This window comes from Microtus oregoni, unplaced genomic scaffold, assembly GCF_018167655.1.
Source record: "Microtus oregoni isolate MIOR12 unplaced genomic scaffold, Mior012 000019F_ref0000042, whole genome shotgun sequence".
Lineage (NCBI taxonomy): Eukaryota > Metazoa > Chordata > Mammalia > Rodentia > Cricetidae > Microtus > Microtus oregoni.
The window spans coordinates 40931221-40953937 of record NW_024543078.1 but is presented as its reverse complement, the minus strand read 5'-3'; the positions used below and the strand labels follow the sequence as shown (position 1 = coordinate 40953937).

General features: G+C 51.1%; 1 protein-coding gene across 1 annotated transcript in view; it reads left to right on the top strand.

Annotated features, from left to right (window-relative positions):
• The window catches only part of LOC121459795 (VPS10 domain-containing receptor SorCS2), a 220149-nt gene that overhangs the window by 157264 nt on the left and 40168 nt on the right, over positions 1-22717 (top strand). Inside the window, exons 3-8 of the mRNA XM_041669802.1 lie at positions 540-704; positions 6912-6985; positions 9790-9854; positions 12398-12516; positions 15406-15495; positions 22025-22204. Of these exons, the coding sequence (XP_041525736.1) occupies positions 540-704; positions 6912-6985; positions 9790-9854; positions 12398-12516; positions 15406-15495; positions 22025-22204 (693 nt within the window). The remainder of the gene's footprint in view (positions 1-539; positions 705-6911; positions 6986-9789; positions 9855-12397; positions 12517-15405; positions 15496-22024; positions 22205-22717) is intronic.

The following is a 22717-nucleotide window of genomic DNA, read 5'->3' as shown; positions in this document are numbered from 1 at the left end:
ATAGGTCTTTTCGCTGGGCTGGTCGTCTTGTTTACATGCCCAGTCATCTCCCTCTGTGTTTGTGCTCAACATGGGGCCAAATGCTGCTGGTAAAATGGACCCTCTGCAGGCCAAGAAGAGACCCAAACCCACTGTTTACACAACATGGAAGGTCTTAGAGCAGGACATGCTCTCAACCCTCGCTCTCCCAGGGCTGAGTGTGTGGAGACATCTTTTCAGGGGACACTAGTCAGTCAGATGTGGTGATCTTGCAGTAGCCTTCCCACCCCGTCAGCCCCTCACCCCACCTTTGAGTTCTAGGTTACCCCATCTAACTCATCATTCTCTTCTTCAGGCAGATACCTCCACTCCCATCACCCACTTCCCACATACCCACAGTTGCCTTCTGTATGGCAGACACCTTGAACTTCAAAATTCCAGGTCAAGTCTCAGCTCTGCCATGGGGCCTGCTAGGGTCTCCATGAAAGAGTGGGGGGCAGTAAGGGAGAACAGCCCTCTTAGCAGTGACCCCGATTTCAGCCTCACATTCTGTGTTTCAGATCATCCTGGTGAGCTCGTCCCTTGGTGACCGGGAGCAGAGCCTCTTCCTCAGCACCGATGAAGGCACCACCTTCCAGAAGTATCCAGTTCCCTTCCTCGTGGAGACCCTCCTCTTCCACCCGAAGGAGGAGGACAAGGTTCTTGCCTACACCAAGGACAGCAAGGTAAGAGGACATGGGATGTGAGGTCGCACGACCCAACCAGACAAATATCAGGACAGAAGCCGCTTTCCTATCAGGGCACTCAGAACCCCCAGCTGGCGAGGCAGAGCCTTGCTTGACCTGGGAGGCGCGAACCTCAACGTTGCCCTTATTGACACATACGTGGCCATCTATCAGCACAGGGAGTCTCACATCGATGGTGTGTGTTACAGTAAATGGAGGTGGCCGTGACCCTTGGCACACAGAGGCCTGTGAGCTGGATACGGAGATCCTAAAGGGTGCTGGGCTCTCTGCCTCCCCTCCATTGCCTCAGGCTAGTAGATGCTCAGGTGTGTATGGGGGGGGGGGGCTACGACGTGGTAGCCATGGTGGCCAGTAACCACAGAAATGACAGAAGTCTGTTTTTCCACAGACCTAGAGGCCAGAAGTGTAAAATTAGTACTCTGAGCTGAATTTATGTGTCTCTGAGATTCTAGGGAGAGCTGGTGGTCACCATGTGCTTTGTTTTTTGTTTGTTTGTTTGTTTTGCTTCTTTGAGACAGGGTTTCTCTGTGTAGCTTTGGAGCCTGTCCTGGAACTAGCTCTTGTAGACAAGGCTGGCCTCAAATTCATAAAGATCTGCCTGCCTCTGCCACCCAAGTGTTGGGATTAAAGGCGTGTGCCATCGCCACCCTGCATGCTTGGGTTAAAGTGCTGTATCTTCCAGGACAGCCTGGTGAAGTCTCTGTCCATCCTTAGAATGCCCCCTGCAGGCATTTGTGAACATTGTTGGTGTACCTATGTCCATGACTACATATCTGAACCCTCCCCAAGTCCCTGTCTTTCATGAAAACAGAGGCCAACTCCACCCAGGCCCACCAGATAATCCCCATATCCTAAAAACACTTCTGGAAAGCCATATGGGGCCATATAAGGGCATGGTCACCACAAGTTCTAAGGATCAGAATATACCTGTATTGGAATGGAAGAATAACCTGCCACCATACCATATAGCAGGCAAAGGAATGGTCCCAGGAAGGATATCTGGCCCTGGTGACAGTTATGCAGTGCCTGCCACTGTGGATATCAGGGAGAGCAGCAGGAAGAAGAACCACAGCTCCTCCCTGCCTGGTAGCCAAGCTCTTCTCCTGCCTCTGTACCCAGACAGAGGCCAGAACAGCAGCCAATGGAAACTAATACTCAGCAGCCTCTAGGAGAGAGACAGATGTGATGGCCAGCATAAATCCATTATTGGATCCATCCATGGATGGGTGGATGGGTGGATGGATGGATGGATGGATGGGCAGATGGATGAGTAAATGGATAGGCAGATGAATAGATGGACAGGCTGACGGGTGGATGGATGGATGGATGAATGGATGGATGGATGGATGGATGGATGGATGGATGGCAGTTGGTTGGATTAATGAACATATGTAACTGAAGTACAACAGCATGGTCCCAACTTCCATGTTTTTTCAGGGTCCTGTGTCTCTTCCTTGGTGCTAACACGCAGTTATATGTTTCTGAAGTGTTTGATCACAGTCTCCAGATCACACAAACTAGGGCTGAGCTCTGGGAAGGTAGCCATGTTAGATCTATATTTCACCATTTTAATCTTAAGTGTTTGCTGAAAATATATGCTGGGTTGATAGATTATGAATGAGCATAGGAAAGGATAGATGGATGGGGGATTGGTGGGTGGGTGGAAAAGTGGATGATTGAGATGGATATCGGAAAAGGTGGATGGATGGGAAGATGGGTGGGTGGATGAGTAAGGGAATGGATGGATGGGTAGGTGGATGGATCGCTGGATGCATGCATGGGTGGATCCATCCATGGTAGCATTTGGTTAGATGAATGAACTTGTGGGTCAGTGATAAATTCCTACTAACAGGGATCAGTCGGGTAAGAGCCCCAAGTGGAGAAGGGTGGTGGCCAAGCCCAGCTTTCCCCAGAGCCCAGCCTCCTTGGTAATGCCTAACACATATTGTCTTCCGTCCCTGGTCTGTGGCTGCCTGTCTGTTCCTATCCCTTTCCCTCAGGGCTGCACACCATTCTGGGTATTAATAGTGCTACTTAGCCTTCCATGTAATTAGACCAAAGCACAGCTACGGCGAGTTATTTTCCTGAAGAAATTGACTGTGTTGCAATTGCTCTTTAATTTATGGTGCCCTGAAAAATTAATGGAGCTGAAACCTTGGTTATTTTCCTTGGCTCTTTCTGTGATGACAAGGAAAGAAAGGAGAGGAAAAAGGTTTAATTGCTGTTATAAAAGGAATGAGAGATTTGGGGAAATTAGAAAGTAATGGCCATCTTGAGTTTGGGGAGTGGGGGGGCTTGGTCAGTTCTCTCAGATGCTCAAGAAGCTGAGTGTGTAGTAGACTCGTGCCAACTCTGACTCTACAAACATGCTGTTAGTCAGGCATCTGGACACCGTGTTGAGAGGTGGGCATTGCAAAGGCCCTGGATCAGAGCAGTGCACTGGGAATTGGTCCTGGGTCTTCAGGTAGCTGGGACTCTGCCAGGTTTTTCTGGAATCCTCTGGATGTGGTTTCTGACTACTAGGGTGCAGGTTCCGTATGACTCTTATCTGGGGAGCATGCTGTTCTCACCACATGAGCGGAACAGAACACAGTTTCAGCTTTGAACAGACAGAGTCGTGCAACAAGTCCAGGATTAAGTTTTTCACTGCCTGACTTTTCCCTTGCTCTGCCATTCCCCCACCTTTCCCCCTTCTCCTCTCCTACCTCTGTCCTCTTCCTGGGTGTCTGCCCTTGCTCTGACAAAGGCTCTGTCTCACTTGGGGTTTCCTTTCTCACTATCATAAATTGGGACACAATCTAAGGCCTTACTGCAGTCTGGCCAAGCTTCCTGGCTAACACCCAATATATATTCCTTCCAAGTCTTAGGGTGCTCCCAAGGCTTTAGGACCAGGAGGCCCTCCTTCCCAGCTCTCTGGGGACTACTCATCACCCAGAGCCTCATCTCCCTGGGTGTGAGCTGTGGACCTGCTCACTGGCAGAGCTGTGGTTAATAGCTTGTAAGATAAGGTCAGATTCACGTTGTTTGTTTTGCTTTGCTTTCCCTTACTTTTTTCCCTCTTCCAGTCAAGAACATGTTCTGAGTCTGGGGAAATGGCTCAGTCTGCAAAGTGCTTTCTGTACAAGCATGGCGACCTGCGTTCAGATCCCCAGCAACTATGTAAAAGCAGAGTGGACATTTGCCTCTGCACCCCAGAGTTAAGCATGCCCTCTGGAACATGCTGGATAACAGAAGTACCCCAAAAAGGAAGGAAAATGTCTCATCTTGCTTTGGCTTTCTTAATCCTGTGAGTTCATTCCTCCTCCGACCCAGCAGTCTAGCTGCAAGGGAGTCAGTGCAATGGCAGGCATTGTGTCCCCACCTCTGAAAACAACAAGGCATTCGGAGGAATAAGGGATGAAAACTGAGGATCTTTAACAGTGATGCCCTCGCAGCCCAGGGCAGAGCTGCTGCCCCACTGGCCTCATATGAAAGACACTGGTGTGCACCTCTAGGATACACCTTCCCTGATGTCATCTTCTCCTTGCCTTGGCTGCACTTTCTCACCTTCTCAGGGCAGCAATGCCGTAAAAGCACATCCCACCACTCTCCTGAGATATACCCTCTGGAGCTGACTTTAGCTACAGGAACTAGGGTGTCCCTCCAATGTTTGTTATTGTTTATTTTCAATGTTTATCTTTTATTAAGCAGAAGTGTTCTGTTTCTGCAGCAATTGATGGCAGATAGTAAAATCACTGCCCCCCTTGAGAATGAACTAGAAGGCTCCATAAAACTCTGGGATGAGCATCATAAACACAAGCACATTGGTGGTGATAACAATGATAATGCCACTCATTTATGTGGAAACTTTGTCACCAGGCCCCTAAACACTTGTATTCTTGACTGACTGGCTCTGGCTGTGAGCAATACTCTACCAATTGGAAGATGGGTCTACTGAGTCATGAGATGGAAAGGGGCTGCTCCCAGTCAGTCAGATGACCCAGAGAGAGGACCATAGAGGACCAGCCATCCTTCCTAGGGACACTGCTTCACCACTGACATAGTACTGTGAACTCGGGTCTGTGAGAAGGGAATTGCTGCTCTGTGTGAATGCTGTGTTACTTACCTCTCTCAGCCTTAGTTTTCTCATATTGTAAAAATAGAAAAACTGTTAATCTAATGGTTGTGTTGGTGAGTATGTATGTGCATGAGGGTGTGTGTCGTCTGTGTGGGCTTGAGTTATGTCTGTGTGGGCTTTCAGTGAGACAGTGTTTGATATAGATCGCAGCTACAGTGAGTCATGTGCCTTGGTAGTTGTCTAGCCTTAGGCCATGCCAGGCCAGGGTCCAGGGGCTTCACAGGGCACAAGAGGACCTTGCCTGGCCTTCAGTCATCCTAGGGAAGAAAACTCCCGTTTTTAAAGTCCTTTTACAAGTGGAAGGCAATGCTTTCTTATGTGAAACAGAACAGGTGTCCTAGCATAATGTCCAGCTACCTGCTAAGCTGTTTGGCATCCAGCCATGCTTCTGTGTCTAGCTTGCACTCTCTCAGTTTCTGCTCAAAAGGCAGAGGTGAGCATTCCCATAGAGACCACTCAGCCCACCAAGCCAGAAATACTTAATCTCTTGCCCTTTCTAGCTAGCCCTTGCCCCACGGCCAAATGTGCTCATTCATTCAGAAAACTCACTGGCGTACCTGGAAGACAAGGATGCATTTGGCAGTGGTGCAGAAGGTGAGCAAGGCGAGTGAGTGCCCCAGGCAACCAAGGCTACAGGGAGATTGGAAAAGGAATGGAAGGAGGTGAGCCTGAAGCTGGGGCTCTAAACCCCAGCCCAATTCCCAGTGCACTGTTTGGAGCTGAGGGGCTTCCACTGCGCATTGTCCAGATGCTACCACTTTGTGAGGTGACTGAGACATCCCACCACACGTCTTTAAGGCAGGAATATGGAGTAGTTTTTAAAACAGGAAACTGAAGCTTAGAAGAGCCTGGAGCACAGGCATGATCCTGCAGCTGTGAATGGAGGGCTCTGACAGTGCCTGGAACCACAGGCTCCCCTTCAGAATGTCACTGCCAAGGGTGATGTTTGGTGGGTGAAGAAACCAAGCACCACACAGGCACAGGGAGAAGAGCCACAGGCAGGAATTTCCTTCCTATCCAACCTCCCTCATCAGCTAAAAGTAACAGATAATACCACATGGCTCTGAACCTAGTTCAGATGGAGACAGGTTTCCACATGCAGAATTACGTGGGACTAAAGGGGCTGCCAGTGTCCGCATGTTTCCAGGAACAGAGGAAGGGCACAGTTATGAGACACCCACAAAACCCATGAAATAATGCAAGTGAAAGGTGCCCTGGGGACAGTAGTGACGGACTTGCTACATCCATGCCTACTCTCTCAATATGTGAAGACTTGTCATAAATACCATTCAATAAAGACATGAGATTGCAGGGCCAGGGACATAGGAGAATGAGGGAGGTGTATGTTGGGGTTCACCATGTCTCTCATGTAGCAAATGCATGCCTGGGTTTTATGTTCTACAGCTGGGTACCTAAGCTGGCCAGCTTCGAGTGGGACTGACGGGAGACAAAGCCAGTCTGTCTCCATCAGGTCCTTCCCACTGCCCCATCCTAACAGGCAGAGGACCTGGCCCGCAAGAAGTCAATGTCACGCTACTCAAAACTTCCCCCTGACCCTGCCTGAGAGAATTAAGTCACAGCCCACACTGGCTATGCCCTGTAACCCTCAACCAATAGCCTCTTACTTGGCTGCCTGCAGACAGCAGCGCTCCTTGTCCAATAGGGTCACCAAGGTCTGTGCAGCAGTGTCCCACGGAGGAAGTTGTACTCAGGGAAGTCCTGAGAAGAGTTAGAAGAGGAAAAGAAGAGGCAGGGTCCCACAGGAATGTGCCAGACTGTGTGTGCCAACCCAGGCTGGAAAGGGAAAGGGAACCCACCCTGGGGACCCTTGGGTGTTTGGTGTTTGTCCAGCTGCTGTTAGACACCCCAAGAATTCACCTACCAGCCAACCTGAGTGAGAAAACCTCCACATGGAGCCCCCTCTTTGGTTTCAGCCCTTGGTGGTTGGCCTGCAAATCTGTGCCTGCAGGACAAGGGTGACATCCCTTGGGGAAGCCTTGCAGCAGATCGCTGTCACTCAGACCTCCCTGCCAAAGCTCAGCTCTGTCTCTCTTTTGTCTGCCCTACAGCTGTATGTGTCGTCTGACCTGGGGAAGAAGTGGACACTTCTACAGGAACGGGTGACCAAGGATCACGTGTTCTGGTGAGATCCCTTTCCATGGGAGTTTAAGACCCCAGGGGAACTCTAGCCTCCTCTGGGTGCTCCTGGGGCTGCCCAGGGCTCACCATTATTTAGGCCTTGTTCCCTGGTGGCTTTGAGATGTTTAGAGCCTACCTTGTCCTCTGTATCCACCTACTTGGAAGAGGTAAAACATGGGAATCCTGGCACAGTACAGCTCGAGGTAGCTCAACCCTCTTGGCTGCCCTGCTCTCAATTCCTCACCAACTCAACCCCATCTACTCCTGAAAGGTGCCCTGTGTCAATTTTGCATGCTCCAGAGATGCTCAGGCCCTGTCTGCCTAGGCTCACTCTCCTCCCCCACTAATTCCATGGGACTCACTCCTCTGGCCCATGATATCACAATAGTCAACCCTGCCAGGAGCCAAAGACCCAGAAGCCTTTGAGGGATGAAGCAGGGGAGAGGGTGAATGAAGGTGGAATGGACCTCAGGTCTCAGACAAAAACTATATGGTGCTTGCTCCCCATTTGCATGACCTTCTGGGAGCCCTTTCAGGGACTTGGGCAGCATTCCAGCCCCCCCCCCAGTCAGGCCACTCTGAAGCTCAGGAAGCACATGCTGGCTGTTCAAGCAAGACCATAGAGAATAGGCACCTGCATAGGGTCCCAGGCAGTTAAGAAGGGGCAGGAAACTAGGGCATCTGGCCCAGAGCCGACACCATACCCAGCTGTGACCATGATTCCCATTCTAGACATACACCTACCTTCATGGGCTTTGTCTTGAATGCACACACATGTACATACATACATGTACTTCCATGTCCTTTCTGTCTTAGTGCAAATGGACACAAAACTTTGTACTGGCCTCCCAGCCAGGCCAGAGTCCTGTCTCCAATGGGGATGCATGGTGAAAATGGCTTCTAGCCACCCTCTTGTGACTCCATGCTGTCCTCACAAGGATTCAGTTCCCATGTACTGGAAGTTGGTTCTGAACACTGGGTTCTGGCATCTGTAACCTCTGCTCCTGGGAGGAAGTGATGGTTGTCCCTCTGCAGCAGCCCACTGTAGTAACAGAGGTCTGTTGTCAGTCACAGGTCCAACTCCTCTGTCAGGAGCAGAAACCACCTGTGGAGTCAGTCCCAGGATATGGGGACTAAGGTCAGGAAGGTGATTTCTGACCTCCGTGGGCATGAAGACCCAAGGGAGACTGTAGCATTGCTCCCTGTCCTAAGCCAGACTGAGGAGTGTCCCAGCCTGGCTCATGGAAACTCTCTGGCTTGAAAAACCAGCCCTGGGATGCAGGAAGAATGGGCTAGCATTCAAACTACTATTATCTTAGACAAGCCACACTGGCTCTGCCCACAAGCTTCTCCTGTGACATGGGGCTGTGCCTGATGTGTGGGAGAAACATAGGATGTTTGGCGGTGAAGCTGGTTGGATCCCTTCTGGAATGTGGTGGCAGACGAGGGACGCCCCCTGTTTTACGGAACAGATACTGCTGTTTTGACAGCTTTGTCCTTGGATTGACAGCAGAAAGCACCAGGACTCCTGCTCTGTCACAGGCCTGAGTCATTAGCAGTGTTGAAGCTCCACAGCACACTGGCTCCTTAAGGAGACCCTGAGGAGGGCACAGCAAGGTGCCTGTGCTGGGGCTGTTTCCTCCCCTCAGTGGTCAGCAGCCTTGGAGTAAAAACCACAGAAGCAGACACTGGCCGATGCCTTGTTATGTGTGAGCAAATGAATGGGTGGGTGAGTGACGCATGGGTGAATGAGGGCAAATGTGGACTAAGACGTAAGTGGGTGGATGAGTATTTAAACGGCTGTCCCCTGCTCCCAAGACCAGCCAGTGTATGCAGCTATTACCTGGGTCCCCAATGCCTCTGCCCCAGGAAGAGAAATTCCTGCCCATGTGTATATGTTGCCCTTCTCCTTCTCTCTTCTTCCCCCCATCCCCTCCTCTCCTTTTCCCTTTCTTTTCTCTTGCCCTCCTGTACAAATGAGCTCATCTGGAGGTCTGAAAGAGGGGATGGCGCTGCCGGGGAAAGGTCCCAGCCTGAGCTTCCTGACCCTTAGTCCTCATGTCTTATTGATCTCTGTCCCCAAGGCCTGGGACGGTGCTGTCAGAGTCGGGGGTTCCACTGGCTCCTGGAGGTGCTGTGGGACTTCTCTGGATGTCCTGTGGCTGCCTTTCTCAGGATTGGCACAGGCTTTTCAATAGTGTCCTAGGACATGGACCTTAGGAGCAGGGACACATAGGCTCTGAGAGGAGCATGACTTCTGGGTCAGACAGACCTGGTGTGAGCCTCGGGCCACCCTAACCAGTGCCTTGGTCAAGTCACACAGTCCCCGGCCTGTGAGATGCAAGACTCAACCATGACTTAGGGGAGTCTGGTGGGGGTTAGCAGGGGTGTTATGAAGGTTTTTCCCAGAATCCCATGTGATGGGCAGGTAAAGAAGAGGCAGCCACTCAGATCTGGGTCCTAGTTGGAATCCCAGTGAACCTGTTAGGGTTCTGTGACTGTGGCATGTCTCTATGTACCCCTAAGTTTTCCTCTGTGCAGATTTAGGCCAGAGGTCCCAGCCTGTGCCTCAGTTTGTGGGGAGACCCTGGGGGAGGAGATGAGTCTTACAAACAGTTCCTTGAACAAGCAGGTGCCACCTTCACCAAGCTTTATCCAGTTTAATCCAGGCTCCTGTTGGAGCTTCTACGTCTAGTGGGGAGGGCTGTGTCTTCTTAGACCAAGGGAGGACATATGGTCAGTGGAACCCCAAGAGAAGGGTTTTAGCCACCCTTTTTCTGATGTTACCCTTGGCCAATTCTTTTCCAGGGCTGTGTCTGGGGTGGACGCCGACCCCAATCTGGTCCACATGGAAGCACAGGACCTCAGTGGAGGTAAGTGGAAGGTGGTCACTCTCAGGTGTCCCTGAGCGTCCATGTCCAAGGGCACTGCTCAGCCTGGCCCTTGTTCACTGGCACATTCTCACTGGGCAGCCCTGTGGACCAACCTCACTATTTTCTGATGTGTCATTATGAGAAGCACGCTTCTTTCCCGCTGGGGATGAATTGAAGCGGAGGAACCCTGCTCTGTGGAAAGTCTATTAAAAGGGCAATTTGTTCTGGCTCCCGAGCATTGAGTGTTTCCTACTGCATGGCCCCACCCAGCCTGGCTGAGAGCTGAGTTGGCTCAGGGTCTCTGTTGCTCCCCTCCCGCAGGCAGGGCTGGGGTGACCCAGCCTGTAGTTTCCTGTCTCTTACAGCCCTCACACTGAGCAATCCACCCACTTGTGTATGCGTGTTAGCCTCTTGTGTTGTGAAGGTGGCAGAGGTCATTGTCCTTCCTGGTAGTCCTATGCAGTTCCCAGGCACCAACCAGGGAGAGCCCTGTGGGTCCTAGGTAGTTAAATTTGCTCTTCCTGCCTGTAAAGAAGGAAGGAGGAAAGGAAGTGGGTTGACACACTTGTAGTGGCCAACACTGGGGTCACACGCGTTAGTTGTCTGTGCAGGCAGCTGCTGCCAGATGATGACATGTGCCACTTAGAAGTTATCAGTCGGGGCTCCATACCTCCAAGGGTGGGACCACATGTTACGGCAGTTACTGTTTTGGTAAGCAGGGAACAAAACCCAGAGAGGAAGCCGTTGGGATGGCAGGTCTTAGGACACACAGTTCAGACAGGGCTGTACAGAGGTGACTCCCGCAGGCTCCTCGTGACAACAGGCCTGGCTGAGGGTCAGGAGGTGCTGTGTCCCAGGGGGGAAGATTAGCTGAGTCCTGGATTGGGGCTGTTCAGTTCTTCATGTAGCCTCCATCCTAGAGGAAACAGAGCCTGTGTGCAGAGCCTGAACTCTGCATCAGGAGCCCCTGGATCAACCCGGCACATGAGTGGGACCCTCACCAGCTCCTGAAGACCTCACACCCACCAGCCCCCTGCCTAGAGCCCTCCTGGAGCTGTCTTCAAAGCCTGACCATTCAAAAGTGCATTCAGAGTCCCAAGGTCCAAGCTCCTAACCAGTGTCTCCATTATTCGCTAGCCAGACAGGCCTTCCAGAGGACCCTGCTCCAACCTCACCACACTCCTGTTAGCTGGCCGGCACTGCCTGCCCCCCTTTATCCGTCACAGGGATTTTCTCATCACCCCCAGATCACGTTTCTGCCAGTCACTCCTCAGGACCCCACAGCACACTAACACCCAGCTTTCCTGTATGTTCTCCTGGCCTGAGAGCTCCTTGAGGCTGAGTGCCGACTGACTCTCCTCAGTGTCTCCAGCATAGCTGTGGAATGAAGCCAGACACCCTGAGTACACCCCTGTGTAGGCATTCTGCCTGTGGGATGGGCAGAATGATGCTCACGGCCCTCGCCATCGAGTAAGGGCCTCATCCATATATCTGCCTCTCTCCAGAGCAGCAGTTGTAACTGCTCCCAAGAGCCAGTCCTCCATGACAGTCACTCACTGCTTAGAACCTTCCTCCAGGTGGTTTCCTCATGAATAGCGCATGAATGAGAGGGAGAGTAAGTGAATGAATGAGTCAGTGAGAGGATGAATGACTGAAGAGTAAGTAAGAGTCTATGGATGGATGAATAGATGGATGCATGGATGGATGGACGGATGGACAGACAGACTGACAGACAGATGGATGGATGAGTGGGTGGATGAATGAATATGTGAGTGAAGAGTGAGTGAGCAGATGAATGACTGAAGAGTGAGAGTATATGAATGGACGGATGGACAGACAGTCAGATGGATGGATGGATGGATGGATGGATGCATGGATGGATGGATGGACGGATAGATGACGGATGGATGGACGGATAGATGACAGATGGATGGACGGATGATGGATGGATGATGGATGGATGATGGATGGATGATGGATGGATGATGGATGGATGATGGATGGATGAACAGATGGATGGATGGACGGACAGATGGATGAATATGTGAGTGAAGAGTGACTGAGCATGAGCAAACAATCCAGGGCTCACATGAGCAGAATGTCCTCAGTGTGTCTGTTTCCACTGGCCCCAGAAACACCTCTCAGGTTGGAGACAGTAACTTCCTCACAGAACCCAAGTGCTGTACCAGAACTTGTGAGGGCAGATAGGAACTTTAGGGGAACGAAGGCTGAGAACCACCTACTTTTCCCCAGGTTTGTGAGAGGGTGGGACATGGCTGTGGGGCCTACTGAGGTTCCTGAACAGTTTGGTTGACCCTTCCTTTGGGTAATGTCTCTCTGGGAGCTAAAGAGATCTTTAGTGGCCCCTAGCCCTGCTGGGCAGGCGGGCATCCTGGCAGGCGAGGCCCTTTAAAGAGTGAAGCTCCAGACCAAGTCAAGTTGCTGGCATTACAAAGCAGTCAGAGCCCCGGAGGCCTCGCTGCTCCCGTGTCTCTGCTGCCCTCAGTGGGGTCTGCATGTCCTGGCTGCTCTGTCTCCTGCAGGCTGTCGGTATTTAACCTGCCTGGTCCACAACTGCTCCGCTCAGCCCCCCACAACACCCTTTGCTGGCCCCATCGACCGTGGCTCCCTGACTGTGCAGGATGAGTACATCTTTCTGAAGGTGAGTGCTCCCGGTGCTGGTGGGTGAGTGCTCCCAGTGCTGCGAGGTGACAGAGCAGGAGCCTCTGCCATCAGAAGAGGCAATAAAACAGCACTTCACTCCCTAAGGCCACTTAGAAGGGCTCAGCGACTTTGTGCCTGTACTGTGGCTGCAGCATCTAACTAAGGCCCCCAGGCTTGTTAGGACCTTGACTCAAGATTGTTCCTGACTCCTCCCTCTGCTGCTCACCAGGCCTCTTGCTACCATCTGGGGCCCGCAAATCCAAGTATACATATTTCTCTTGGTGCCTCGCACGCTTTGGGTCTTATCCTGGGTGCTCTACTCCGCCATGACCAAGACTCCGCTGCAGTACCCCCTAATATATATCTCGGGCCAGTTGGGAAGTTAGTGAATGCTTGCGGGAAGGCTTCTTGATTACCTTATACAGCACAGACCATCTTTATTGTTTATTTCTGTGCTCGGCAAAGTGCTGACAAGACCACCCTAAGGATGAAGGGTTTCTTCTGCTTCACAGTTCCGGGGAGACAGTGCACATGGCCGGGGAGGTATAGTGCAGGAGCCCCAGGCAGCTGCTGGGTCACACACAATCAGAGAGCAGAGAGAGGATGCTGGTGCTAGCTCATCTTCTCCTCCTTGTTCAGTCCTCGGCTCCAGTCCGTGAAAAGGCACTGCCTACATATAGGGTAGCTTTCTCATCTCAGTCAGCCCCGATAACCTTTCACAGCCAAGCCCCGGGGTTGGTTTCCATGGTGATCCTAAATTCCATCAAGTTAACAGTCAAGACTGGCCATCCCCATCTCCAAGTTCATCTACAGAGATAGACCATTTCTTTGGCTCCCACGGCTGGGCTGGTTCCCGCTCTGCCCTCTGGAACCGTGTGAGACAAGCTCAGAGCTTCTTGTAAGAAAACTCCTGCCCAGTGTCCTGTCACCAGAGGACAGGTTCCCATACTCCTTCCCTGCCCAGTCTCCATGGCACTCCTCCCTCAGCATGGGCCATCATCTTTCAGCCTGGCAGGAGGCCCTGGGCCTACTGACCCTAACTGTATCACCAGTGGTCATGTGTGCCAAGTGGTCCATGTTCTGCATTTGTCCCTGTGGGTTCTAGGACCTGTCTGTTTGGGTAGTCACTGGTTCCCTCTTCTGCTCTGTTGTGGTTTCTGTTGCTTGAGAGGAAACCAAACCCCAGAAAACACAGTAGTCCTATCAAGCATCGCACCTAGGACTAGACACAACCCACCTCTTCTCTGGGCATTCTCCTGCTGGGACTAAGGTAGTCCACCAGGGACCCACTGCTTCTCCCTGCTTGGCTTGCATCAGACCTGGTGACATACCATCACCTTCCAACAGGGACAGCTGGCATCTGGCATGTCTCTTGTCTCACGGTCACATCTTTGGTCTGCCCTGGTAGAATGGCACTAACTTGGGAATCAGCAGGACTCAGGACCTCTCTGGCAAGCTATACTTGGGGCACACCCAGAGCCTCACCAGGCTGGGTAGAGTAAATGCAAGGTTACCCCATAAGGAATAGGTGGGGGACCAATGGTGCTTAAGTATGGCATCTCTTTCTGGATTTACCTAGAGCAGGAGAGGTCACAGGGCTGAGACTGGGCTGGGATGCTGTTGGTTCCACAATTCTGAAGCTATGCTCTGTGAAGGTGATGGACGATGACAGAGGAAGATGGTTATGGAGGGATTCTTACCAGACCATACAGGTGTCAGGTGCAAAGTTGCCACTGCTTGGCTCCAAATGAGCCATCAGACATCCTCTGAGCCTCTGCTTGATGCTCCATGTCATGGGCTGATGGTCCCTCCCCAGACATCAGAGCACCCACACAGATAAGCAGCCATGCTGGGCCCACTGAGACACCAGCCTTCCCAGCTCCTAACTGGCCCCAGCCTGTCAGAGTCTCGCCACAGTGTGGTCACCCTGGGAGGAAGGAATGGCATGAAAGGGGCTGTGTGGGCTACTAACATGCCCCGATTTTGCACTCAGGACAGTGCAATGTTCTGTGCCTGTCCCTAATCCACTCACCAGGCAAAGGTAAGGCTCTGCCTTTCAAATCCTCTGTGCATTGCCCTGTCCCGAGCACCTGCAGGTAGGAAGGAAGGACTTGGAGATAAAGTTATCTCCTACTATGTTTCATGGAAGGTTCTGCTGCCTTCACAATCAGTTCCCAGCAAGACTGGAGGTGGCCATACCCTTGTATGCTAATCCTCTACCAAAGTACCCCAGTGGCCTCCCCAGGGAGTGAGAACAGGTGAAGCCTGGCTCTGCTTCTGGCCCTCAGCTTATCTACCAGACAGGCTCTGGGAATGAGCCCATCAACTTCTTTGGGACACTCTGTCAGGCATTGCATCCCTTACCTATTGGAGGTCTTCTGTCTCGCTGAGTCCCAGGGTGTGCAGGTTTCTGTGCATGTGGCTGTCTGGTGCGAAGCTGATGTGCAGGCAGACTGCTTCAGATTCGAGCTCTGAGAAAGGCTCAGGGCTTGCTGAGGGTGGCACCAGCTTTCGGAGCTCAGTTTCTGTGGAAACGGGATGGTGCTCTTAGAGAACCCCATGGAGCAGTCCCAGGGGGCTGTCCTCCCCACCTCAGTGGGTAGCTGCTGCTGTGGGGAAGGGTTTCAAACCTTTCTGCCACAGAGACCCTTCCTCCAAGTCCCCAGGACCTCTGTGTGTCCAGGTCATAACAGTTCTACAGAGGCCTGGACACCTCCAGACTGTGGAGTCCCTTCCTTCACAAATGAGGTCTTGTCTAGTGACGTTTTGTCATCATTGCAGGAGAGGAACCCCCATGGGCATGGCCACTGGCTGAGTGGCCTGTTTTCCATCTGAGAGTGGGGCTCCACGGGAGGTTCTGTCCCTTGACTCTGTGTTTCTCCCCTAGGCAACATCAACAAACAGAACCAAATACTATGTCTCCTATCGCCGCAGCAACTTTGTCCTGATGAAGCTACCCAAGTATGCCCTACCCAAGGTGAGGTGGCCCATACCCACCCTGTGTCAGATGCAAAGACTTTGAGGCCTTATACACTGGGGTTTGGGGTCCCAAGGTCAAGAGGGACAGAAACTAAGAATGGATGTGGCCACGCTTCCTCAGCCCCTGCCTACCCATCCACTGTTTCAGCCAACTGAGCCTCAGATGCGGCAGCTCTGTCCTCTGGGCACATAAAATCTGAATGAGAAATTTGGGAATAAAACAGCTTTGGGAAGAGCAAGAAAAAAGTGGTTAGAGGAGAAGGCAGAGCATATGCAAAGGACCTGGGGCAGAAAGCGTAGTCAAGGGCAGTGTGGAAAGGCAGGGAGATCACGGCCTCTAGGACCAGAAGCTGTTTATCTTTCTCATTTGACTTAAGTACTTCAGACTCTTCTGAACCAAAGGGAAAAGCCTATTAGGTCTTTCTTCAACATTTTTTCAAAAATAGAGAAGATAGAAACTAACGAGCTCACTAAACGAGCTGCATTCCTGGCTGAGTAAGCAAGTTCAGTGCTAATGGTTCTGTTCCAGCAAAGGCAGGTGTCCTGGTGGTGAGGGGCTTTGCTAGGTCTGCTGGGGTCACAGCACAGCTCTAGGGATGTGCGCCCTGGTCCTTGTGTAGAGAAGACAGCACCTGGGGGGGGGGGGTCTCTAACAACAAGACTATGGACAGAGTCATGGTTTTTATGATCTTGAGTATGGCTCTCTGGGACCTCCCAGCACCTGAACCCTCTACCTGTGCCCTGCTTTCTCCTACTCACCCAGCACAGAAGAGCGTCTCACCAGCAACTCACAGATCCACTAAACGAATTTTCCTAGTCAGATTCTGTTGTTTTATGGTGAATTTACATCTCCTTCCAACTTCCCCCCAACACGATATCTCTTCTCTCTTCATTTTTTTTTTCTTTTTTAAGAGGCCTGAATAATGTCAAGAAAATGAGAGTCCCTGGCACAGCATAAGGGCATCACCGACTTGAGAATCCCATCCCCCATTCCCGCCCTGTCCTGCCCCACCCCCTGTCACAGGCCAAATTGACTTTCTGGCTACCTCAGGAGACGGGCTCCCCAGCCTCCTGCTTAGAGTGACAGTGTGTCTGGTGGGTTTTTCTAGGTGGATACATGATCACCGCAGTAACAGACTGGCTGCAGGGCCTTGAGCTGAGTAGTCTGCTCAGCCACAGTCTCTAGTCCAGACATGTGGATGTACCTGTAAATGCACCCCATACACTGTGGGGGTTCACTGCTAATATTTTCAGGAAATGGACTGAACACACAGACCTTCAGCATCTTAGTCGACTTCTATCAGAATCCCACCCCATGGAGTTAGATCATGCACAGCACAGTGTGGTCTGGTTCTATGTTGTACCTTGCCTCCCCTATTCCATGTCTAAGGTTACGGCAAAAGATGCCATTCTGCCATTTTGACCTACCCACTCCTGAACTCTCTGAAAGGTGGGCAGCTGTTAGGAAGAGCCAGCATCCTCCATTTGAGGTGTTGACTTGTAATGTCTGTTTTAAAAACCTCGACGCTCTCTAGCAGAGAAAAAATGCTCACGAGTAGAATCTACAGAACCACAAATTACATAAAAAGCATTCATGGGGGTGAGGTGAATGCAAATTCACTTGAAAAAAAACCATCTTGTATTTGTAATGAATTTATTTAAAGTAAAACAAAATGCATATCACACATAATAGAGGAGCGAGTGACACCAAGAAGGATGGCCCAGTCCAGGTTCCAAGAGCTCCCTCCTTCCCTCCTGCTTTGGGAACACCCAGCTGCAGAATGTAGGCTCATGACTACTCTAAGTCTCTGTGCTATGTTCTGATGCCTCCAGCATCTAGGTATCAGATGGTATAGCAAGGTCAGTTTTGACAGGTTAAGCCTTCAACCTAGGAGTGAAATCCCTGTCTGCCCTCACCTCACAACAGGTAAATGTGTGCGCTCTCCTGAAGCAGCTAGTCAATAGCCTGTGTGGCCAGATGGACGCTATGGGCCTTTCTCTCCAGACACTGAGGCCGATGTTCTGATGTTGATAGCCACCATCAGCTGAAACAGGGCCAGAGTCCATCTGCCTCCCTTTTCTTTGCCTCTTTTTCTCTTTGGGAGGTAAACTTTCAAGGGCCAGCATATCTAAATGTATGGAGAGGGGCATAAAGTCACCATGCAGCACACATGCTGGTCTGGGTCTCAGTGTAGACAGAGCCTTTGGAGATCAGAGGAAAAAACCAGACTGTCTCTGTAGAAAAGAGACTGTTGAATTTGCAGTGAGTGTATCTTACATTCAAATACCCAGCTTTAGGTGGGCATGTTGGGACATGCCTATAATCCTAACAATCAAGAGGCTGAGGCAGGGGATTGTGAACTTGAGGCCAGCATGAACTGAAAAGTAAGACCTTTAAAAAGTCCAACACACACACACACACACACACACACACACACACACACACACACAAACACTTTCTAGTTTCAGTCATCAAAAATCACAAGGCACACAGAGAAACTGAAAAACATGATCTGCTCAGAACTAAAAATCATGCCTGAGAAAGGTCAGCTGGTCGACCTGCCAGATGAACTGATAGAATTGGCTCACGATGCTCAGAGAACAGCAGGAGGATACTATGCACAAAAGAAATGTCCACGAAGAGATAGGAATTGTTAAGGTGTCTGAATAGAAACCCTGGAACTGTAATTATAAAGAAATAAGAATAGTAATAGCAATGAAGTCCATGAAACAGGCTCCAAAACAGATTTGGGCAAAGGATGAAGCAGAGAACCTGAGAAAAAGACAGAGGAAGTAACCAAGTATGTGGCCTTCTTGACACTGTCATCAGAGCAACACATGCTCTGCGAGAATCCTGAAAGGACAAGAGAACAGGGGCAGAAAGGTTGATTTAAGGAACAGTGGCTCCCTACCTCCCAGAATTATGAAAGGCATGGATGTGACTGTCTCCAAGGCTGACCAGTCCTAAGACAAAAACATGTGCCTAGATGTATTCTAATCAAGAGATAAGAAAGAGAAAGAAAGAGAAAGAAGGAGTCTGGAAGGCAGCACGAGAGATGCGACTCATCCTAGACAGGATTCCCTGCTTAGATAATCTGCATATTTCTTACCGGAAGCCCCGAACCCGAAGGCAGGGAGCCAGAGTAGCCATAGCACTGAAAAAATAGGAGGAAGGTGCTGGCTCATGCAAGCGCCTTGTGAATTTCACATAATATTCTGTGCTGTGGCTGGAGAGGTGGCTCAGCAGTTAACAGCACTTGCTGCTTTTGCAGAGGGCAAAAGTTCGATTTCCAGCACCTATGTTGGGAATCTCACAACCTCTTGTAACCCTGGCTCTGAGGATCTGATTCCCTCTTCTGGTTTCCATAAGTAACACACATTCACACAGACACATAAAAACTGTAAAAAAAAAAAAGTCTATGGAAATTTTCTGCTGAGATTCATATGAAGGTCCATGAGAAATTTCTGCCATCATGCTTATTAAGATGTGCTCAAAACCTTTCCATATATTTATAGTATATTACAATTTACACATAGTTTATAGTTGTAGCTTACAAGTTTTAATTTGTATATGAACCTGTGCATAAACGTATGAGTGATGTGGCTCACAGACATCATCACTTCCGTCCTCTTGCCTAGGCCTTCCTCCATTTTCCATCTCCTTGCCTCAAGATAATGATATGGAGAAATTCTTAGGGCGTTCTCAGTATCCATTCCGCTCTTTGTCTTAGATTAGCCAAACTCATAGTCTAGCCGCTGCTCGGCGCCCCAGGGAAAAGGCTGCATTTCCCATCTTCCTCTGCAGCTACACATGGTCACAGTCAGCCAATGAGATGTTAATGAAACTCCCTTGTGTGACTTAGGTAGTCCAGCCTTCTCACCCTCTTCCCCCTTCCTGCTGCCTTGCATTCAGTGTGATGGTGGAACTCCAATCCCTGTCCTGGACCCTGAAGACAAGCACCAGGTCACCAGACAGTAGAATGATGGCCCAGAAGGAGACCCTGCCCTTGGTGACTTTGTAGGACTTCTACATTAGCCTGGCCAGCACTGGACTCCTCTTGCAGGCAGGAGGGATGAGCACCTGTCTTCTTGAAGCCTCCTAATCCCCCGTGATAAGAAATATTCACCAACTAGTGTTTCCCTTCTGCAGGTCTCTCCAGGCCACATGCGCCAACATAGACAAACACGTGAAGGTTTTGTGCTTCTATTAACAACGGAGTTTAGGGATATTTTTAGCTGCTTCTTTAAAAATGAAAAGAGTGAGGAAAGTAAATAGAAGTTTATGAAGGTGCAAAATATTTGTCACATAGTCATCGAGGCTTCTGTGTGACCCTTCTCAGTCTGGGCTCATGGGAAGGGACATAAGCAGCCTATTGTGGAAGGAACAGATCTGACAGTCACAGCAACAGGTTGACAGCATTCAACAGGCATTCTAGAGACAGTCCCTGCCTCTGCTATGGCAATCTCCCTTCTTAGAATTTTATGGGACAGAAACAAGCCAAGAGGTAGGGAGAGACCCGGGTTTGGAAACACCCGTTGCAGTCCTCCGGAGCAGGGACAGGACTCGGTGAAATACGACTGGGCCACAAATGCTTATCATGTGGGCATTAGCAGTGGTGTTCATAAATAACATTCATGGCAGAGGAAGAGACACCCACGTGGTGTTCGGAACAAGCTATAAACCAGACGCGGAGAGTGCGTGAATCATGCTTGGGAGAAGGCCTGAACATAAACATGTTGAAGTGTTAATTCCAGATCTCTCTAGAGGGGCGCTGTGGATGGCCCCACACTGCTTCATAGCTTATAGGAAGCATTTGTCCAGGATGTCTAACCAGCTTATGTAAGTGGCTTTGGATCGGGACTGTCACCTGAATTACTGCAGTCGCTGTGCAGGTTCCCTGTGTTCATCCCCTTCCCCATATGGTTGCCCCTGCCAAGCCTTGTAGGAAGGATCCACTTTGCACCCAGTTCTGGTGCATGTGTTTATCCATCACGGTCCAAACTGATGGGCACGACCTCCTTGGAGGGCAGAGAGATGGCCGGCAGCCAAAAGCGGCACATCCCACCTCCTGCCCACAGCTCAGAGACTGGAGGTGGGCATGCGGCAGTTAACCAGCATATTCCCACAGATTTCCATCACTGTGCTGACCAATCTCACATATAGGACCGGGCCCCGCTGACTCCTTCCTGGGTCACACACCTCTTAGTCCATCATTTCTGTGTGTCAAGTGTATGTCTGTAGACTCAGGGCTCAGATCCTGCACCTGTGAGGTCCTCCAACTGTGAGGGACATGACAAGTGCTTCACATACTGAACCCCTCTTCTGAAAAACTCCACCACCTCTGCATTTTTTAAAGTTCATGCTTTGTAGTCCAAGCTAGCCTCACACTCCTGATTCTCCTATCTCAGCCCCCTGGGTGCACTGGCGTTCTCAGCTCAGAAAATGCCCTTCTGAACACATGGCATAGAGAACAGTCTGTGGGTGAGGGGAAGGGCTGAGTGCCAGCACTCAGGAGCCCAGTGAGCCTGTCATCAAAGAGACACAAATAAAAATCACTCCCCCCAAGTGAGCACACCCAGAAGGGCATGAAGATGGGGGTATGTCTTCATGTGAGGGCACCCCACACCCTGTGTCTGTCTATGCTCATGTAGCCTGGCTGTCCTGTGTTAGATGCTGGGGAGTTTCAGAGGTGGAGAGCAAAGGCACGGAGGACGTGGAGTGACGTCTGTTCAGCTGTGAGGAGTGTTTCGGTCCCCAGGCACAGCCTCCTCAGCTGCAGCTGCCCTGGTTGCAGCTTCTCTGGGCAGTTCACACAGGCCTGGACAACAGGGAAACAAGGAACCAGGGTCGGCCCAGCTTTGTCTTTCACACGATGGGGCTCTCTTTCTTCTGAATTGTACAGTTGTCAGCAGATGTTGAGGTCTTCCTGACCCACAAGGGGGAAACTGTGGCCTGGAGCCATTGCCTGGGCTGCTGTTCTTCTGGCACTTTTGTCCCATGCTGCTGAGGTCTGGGTGCAGAGGAGGGTAGCCAAGTGGAGCTTGTCTGTTGAATGCTGTGTGGGGCGCCATGCTCGGATTGCTAAGGCAGCTTCTCCATTTCCCAAGCTCAGAGCAGAGGCAGGGCTGGCACCAGATCCAAAAGGCAGATGTTTCACCAACACGTGCTGGGCAAATGAAGGGCCGCTTGGCTCCCAGGAGCCTAACCCTATACCCGCCACTCATTCTGATCATATGGGGTACTCGAGGGAGCCTTTCCTCATTGTGAGGAGATGGACAGTTTCCAGTTGGAATGGGGAAGAGGAGGCACTCCCAGGTACCCCCTAACCTGTTGTGAAGAGGTCCAGACATCACTCTCATCTTGGAGGTGTGACACTGAGGTTCATAGAAGTAACGTCACTTATCCAGGACCACAGAGCTAAGCATGACTAAGCAGGATGCCAGCCTCAATCAGCAGGTCTCCAGGGCAGCGAGGAGGTGGCCCCTGCGCTCCAGGCTACCACCTCTAACGGCATTTCGGTCCCCAGGACCTGCAGATCATCAGCACGGATGAGCAGCAGGTGTTCGTGGCCGTACAGGAGTGGAACCAGGTGGACACCTACAACCTGTACCAGTCAGACCTGCGCGGAGTGCGCTACTCGCTGGTGCTGGAGAATGTGCGGAGCTCGAGGCAGGCCGAGGAGAACGTGATCATCGACATCCTCGAGGTAGGCACCAAGCAGGGTAGGAACAGCTGCTCGTGCTCTCCCCCTCCTCCGCGACCTTCTTCCTAGCCCAGGGGTTACGGATCCCTCCAAAGCACCAGATGTTTCAGGCTTTGGTGCCAGTGAGGCTGAATCATAGGGGTTTTAAAGACAGAGAGAAGCTGATTTTCTAATGAGGTTCATTGGAACAGTGTTTGCTAACGAGAAGTTCCTAGCCGGTGACATCTTGCGGAAGTGGAGTCAGTCTTTTCGCATGCAAGGCTGCCACGCCAGGTGTGGTCCAAGTGGCCAGCTCTCCTGGAGCTGAGAGAGGCTGTCTCTCTACTGTTCCCCTTCTCCTGCCCCACGGCTCCTCTTTCTTCTCCATGTCCTGAGAAATGGAGTCTGTCACTTCTGGACCACCCCTCCTGCCAGTCCTCACCCCTCCACATCCATTGTCCCGATTGTCCAGCCTGACCCGTTCTGACATGACCTTGCCCCTACCTGCCTGAGATGTCTGTCCCTGCCACACCTTAG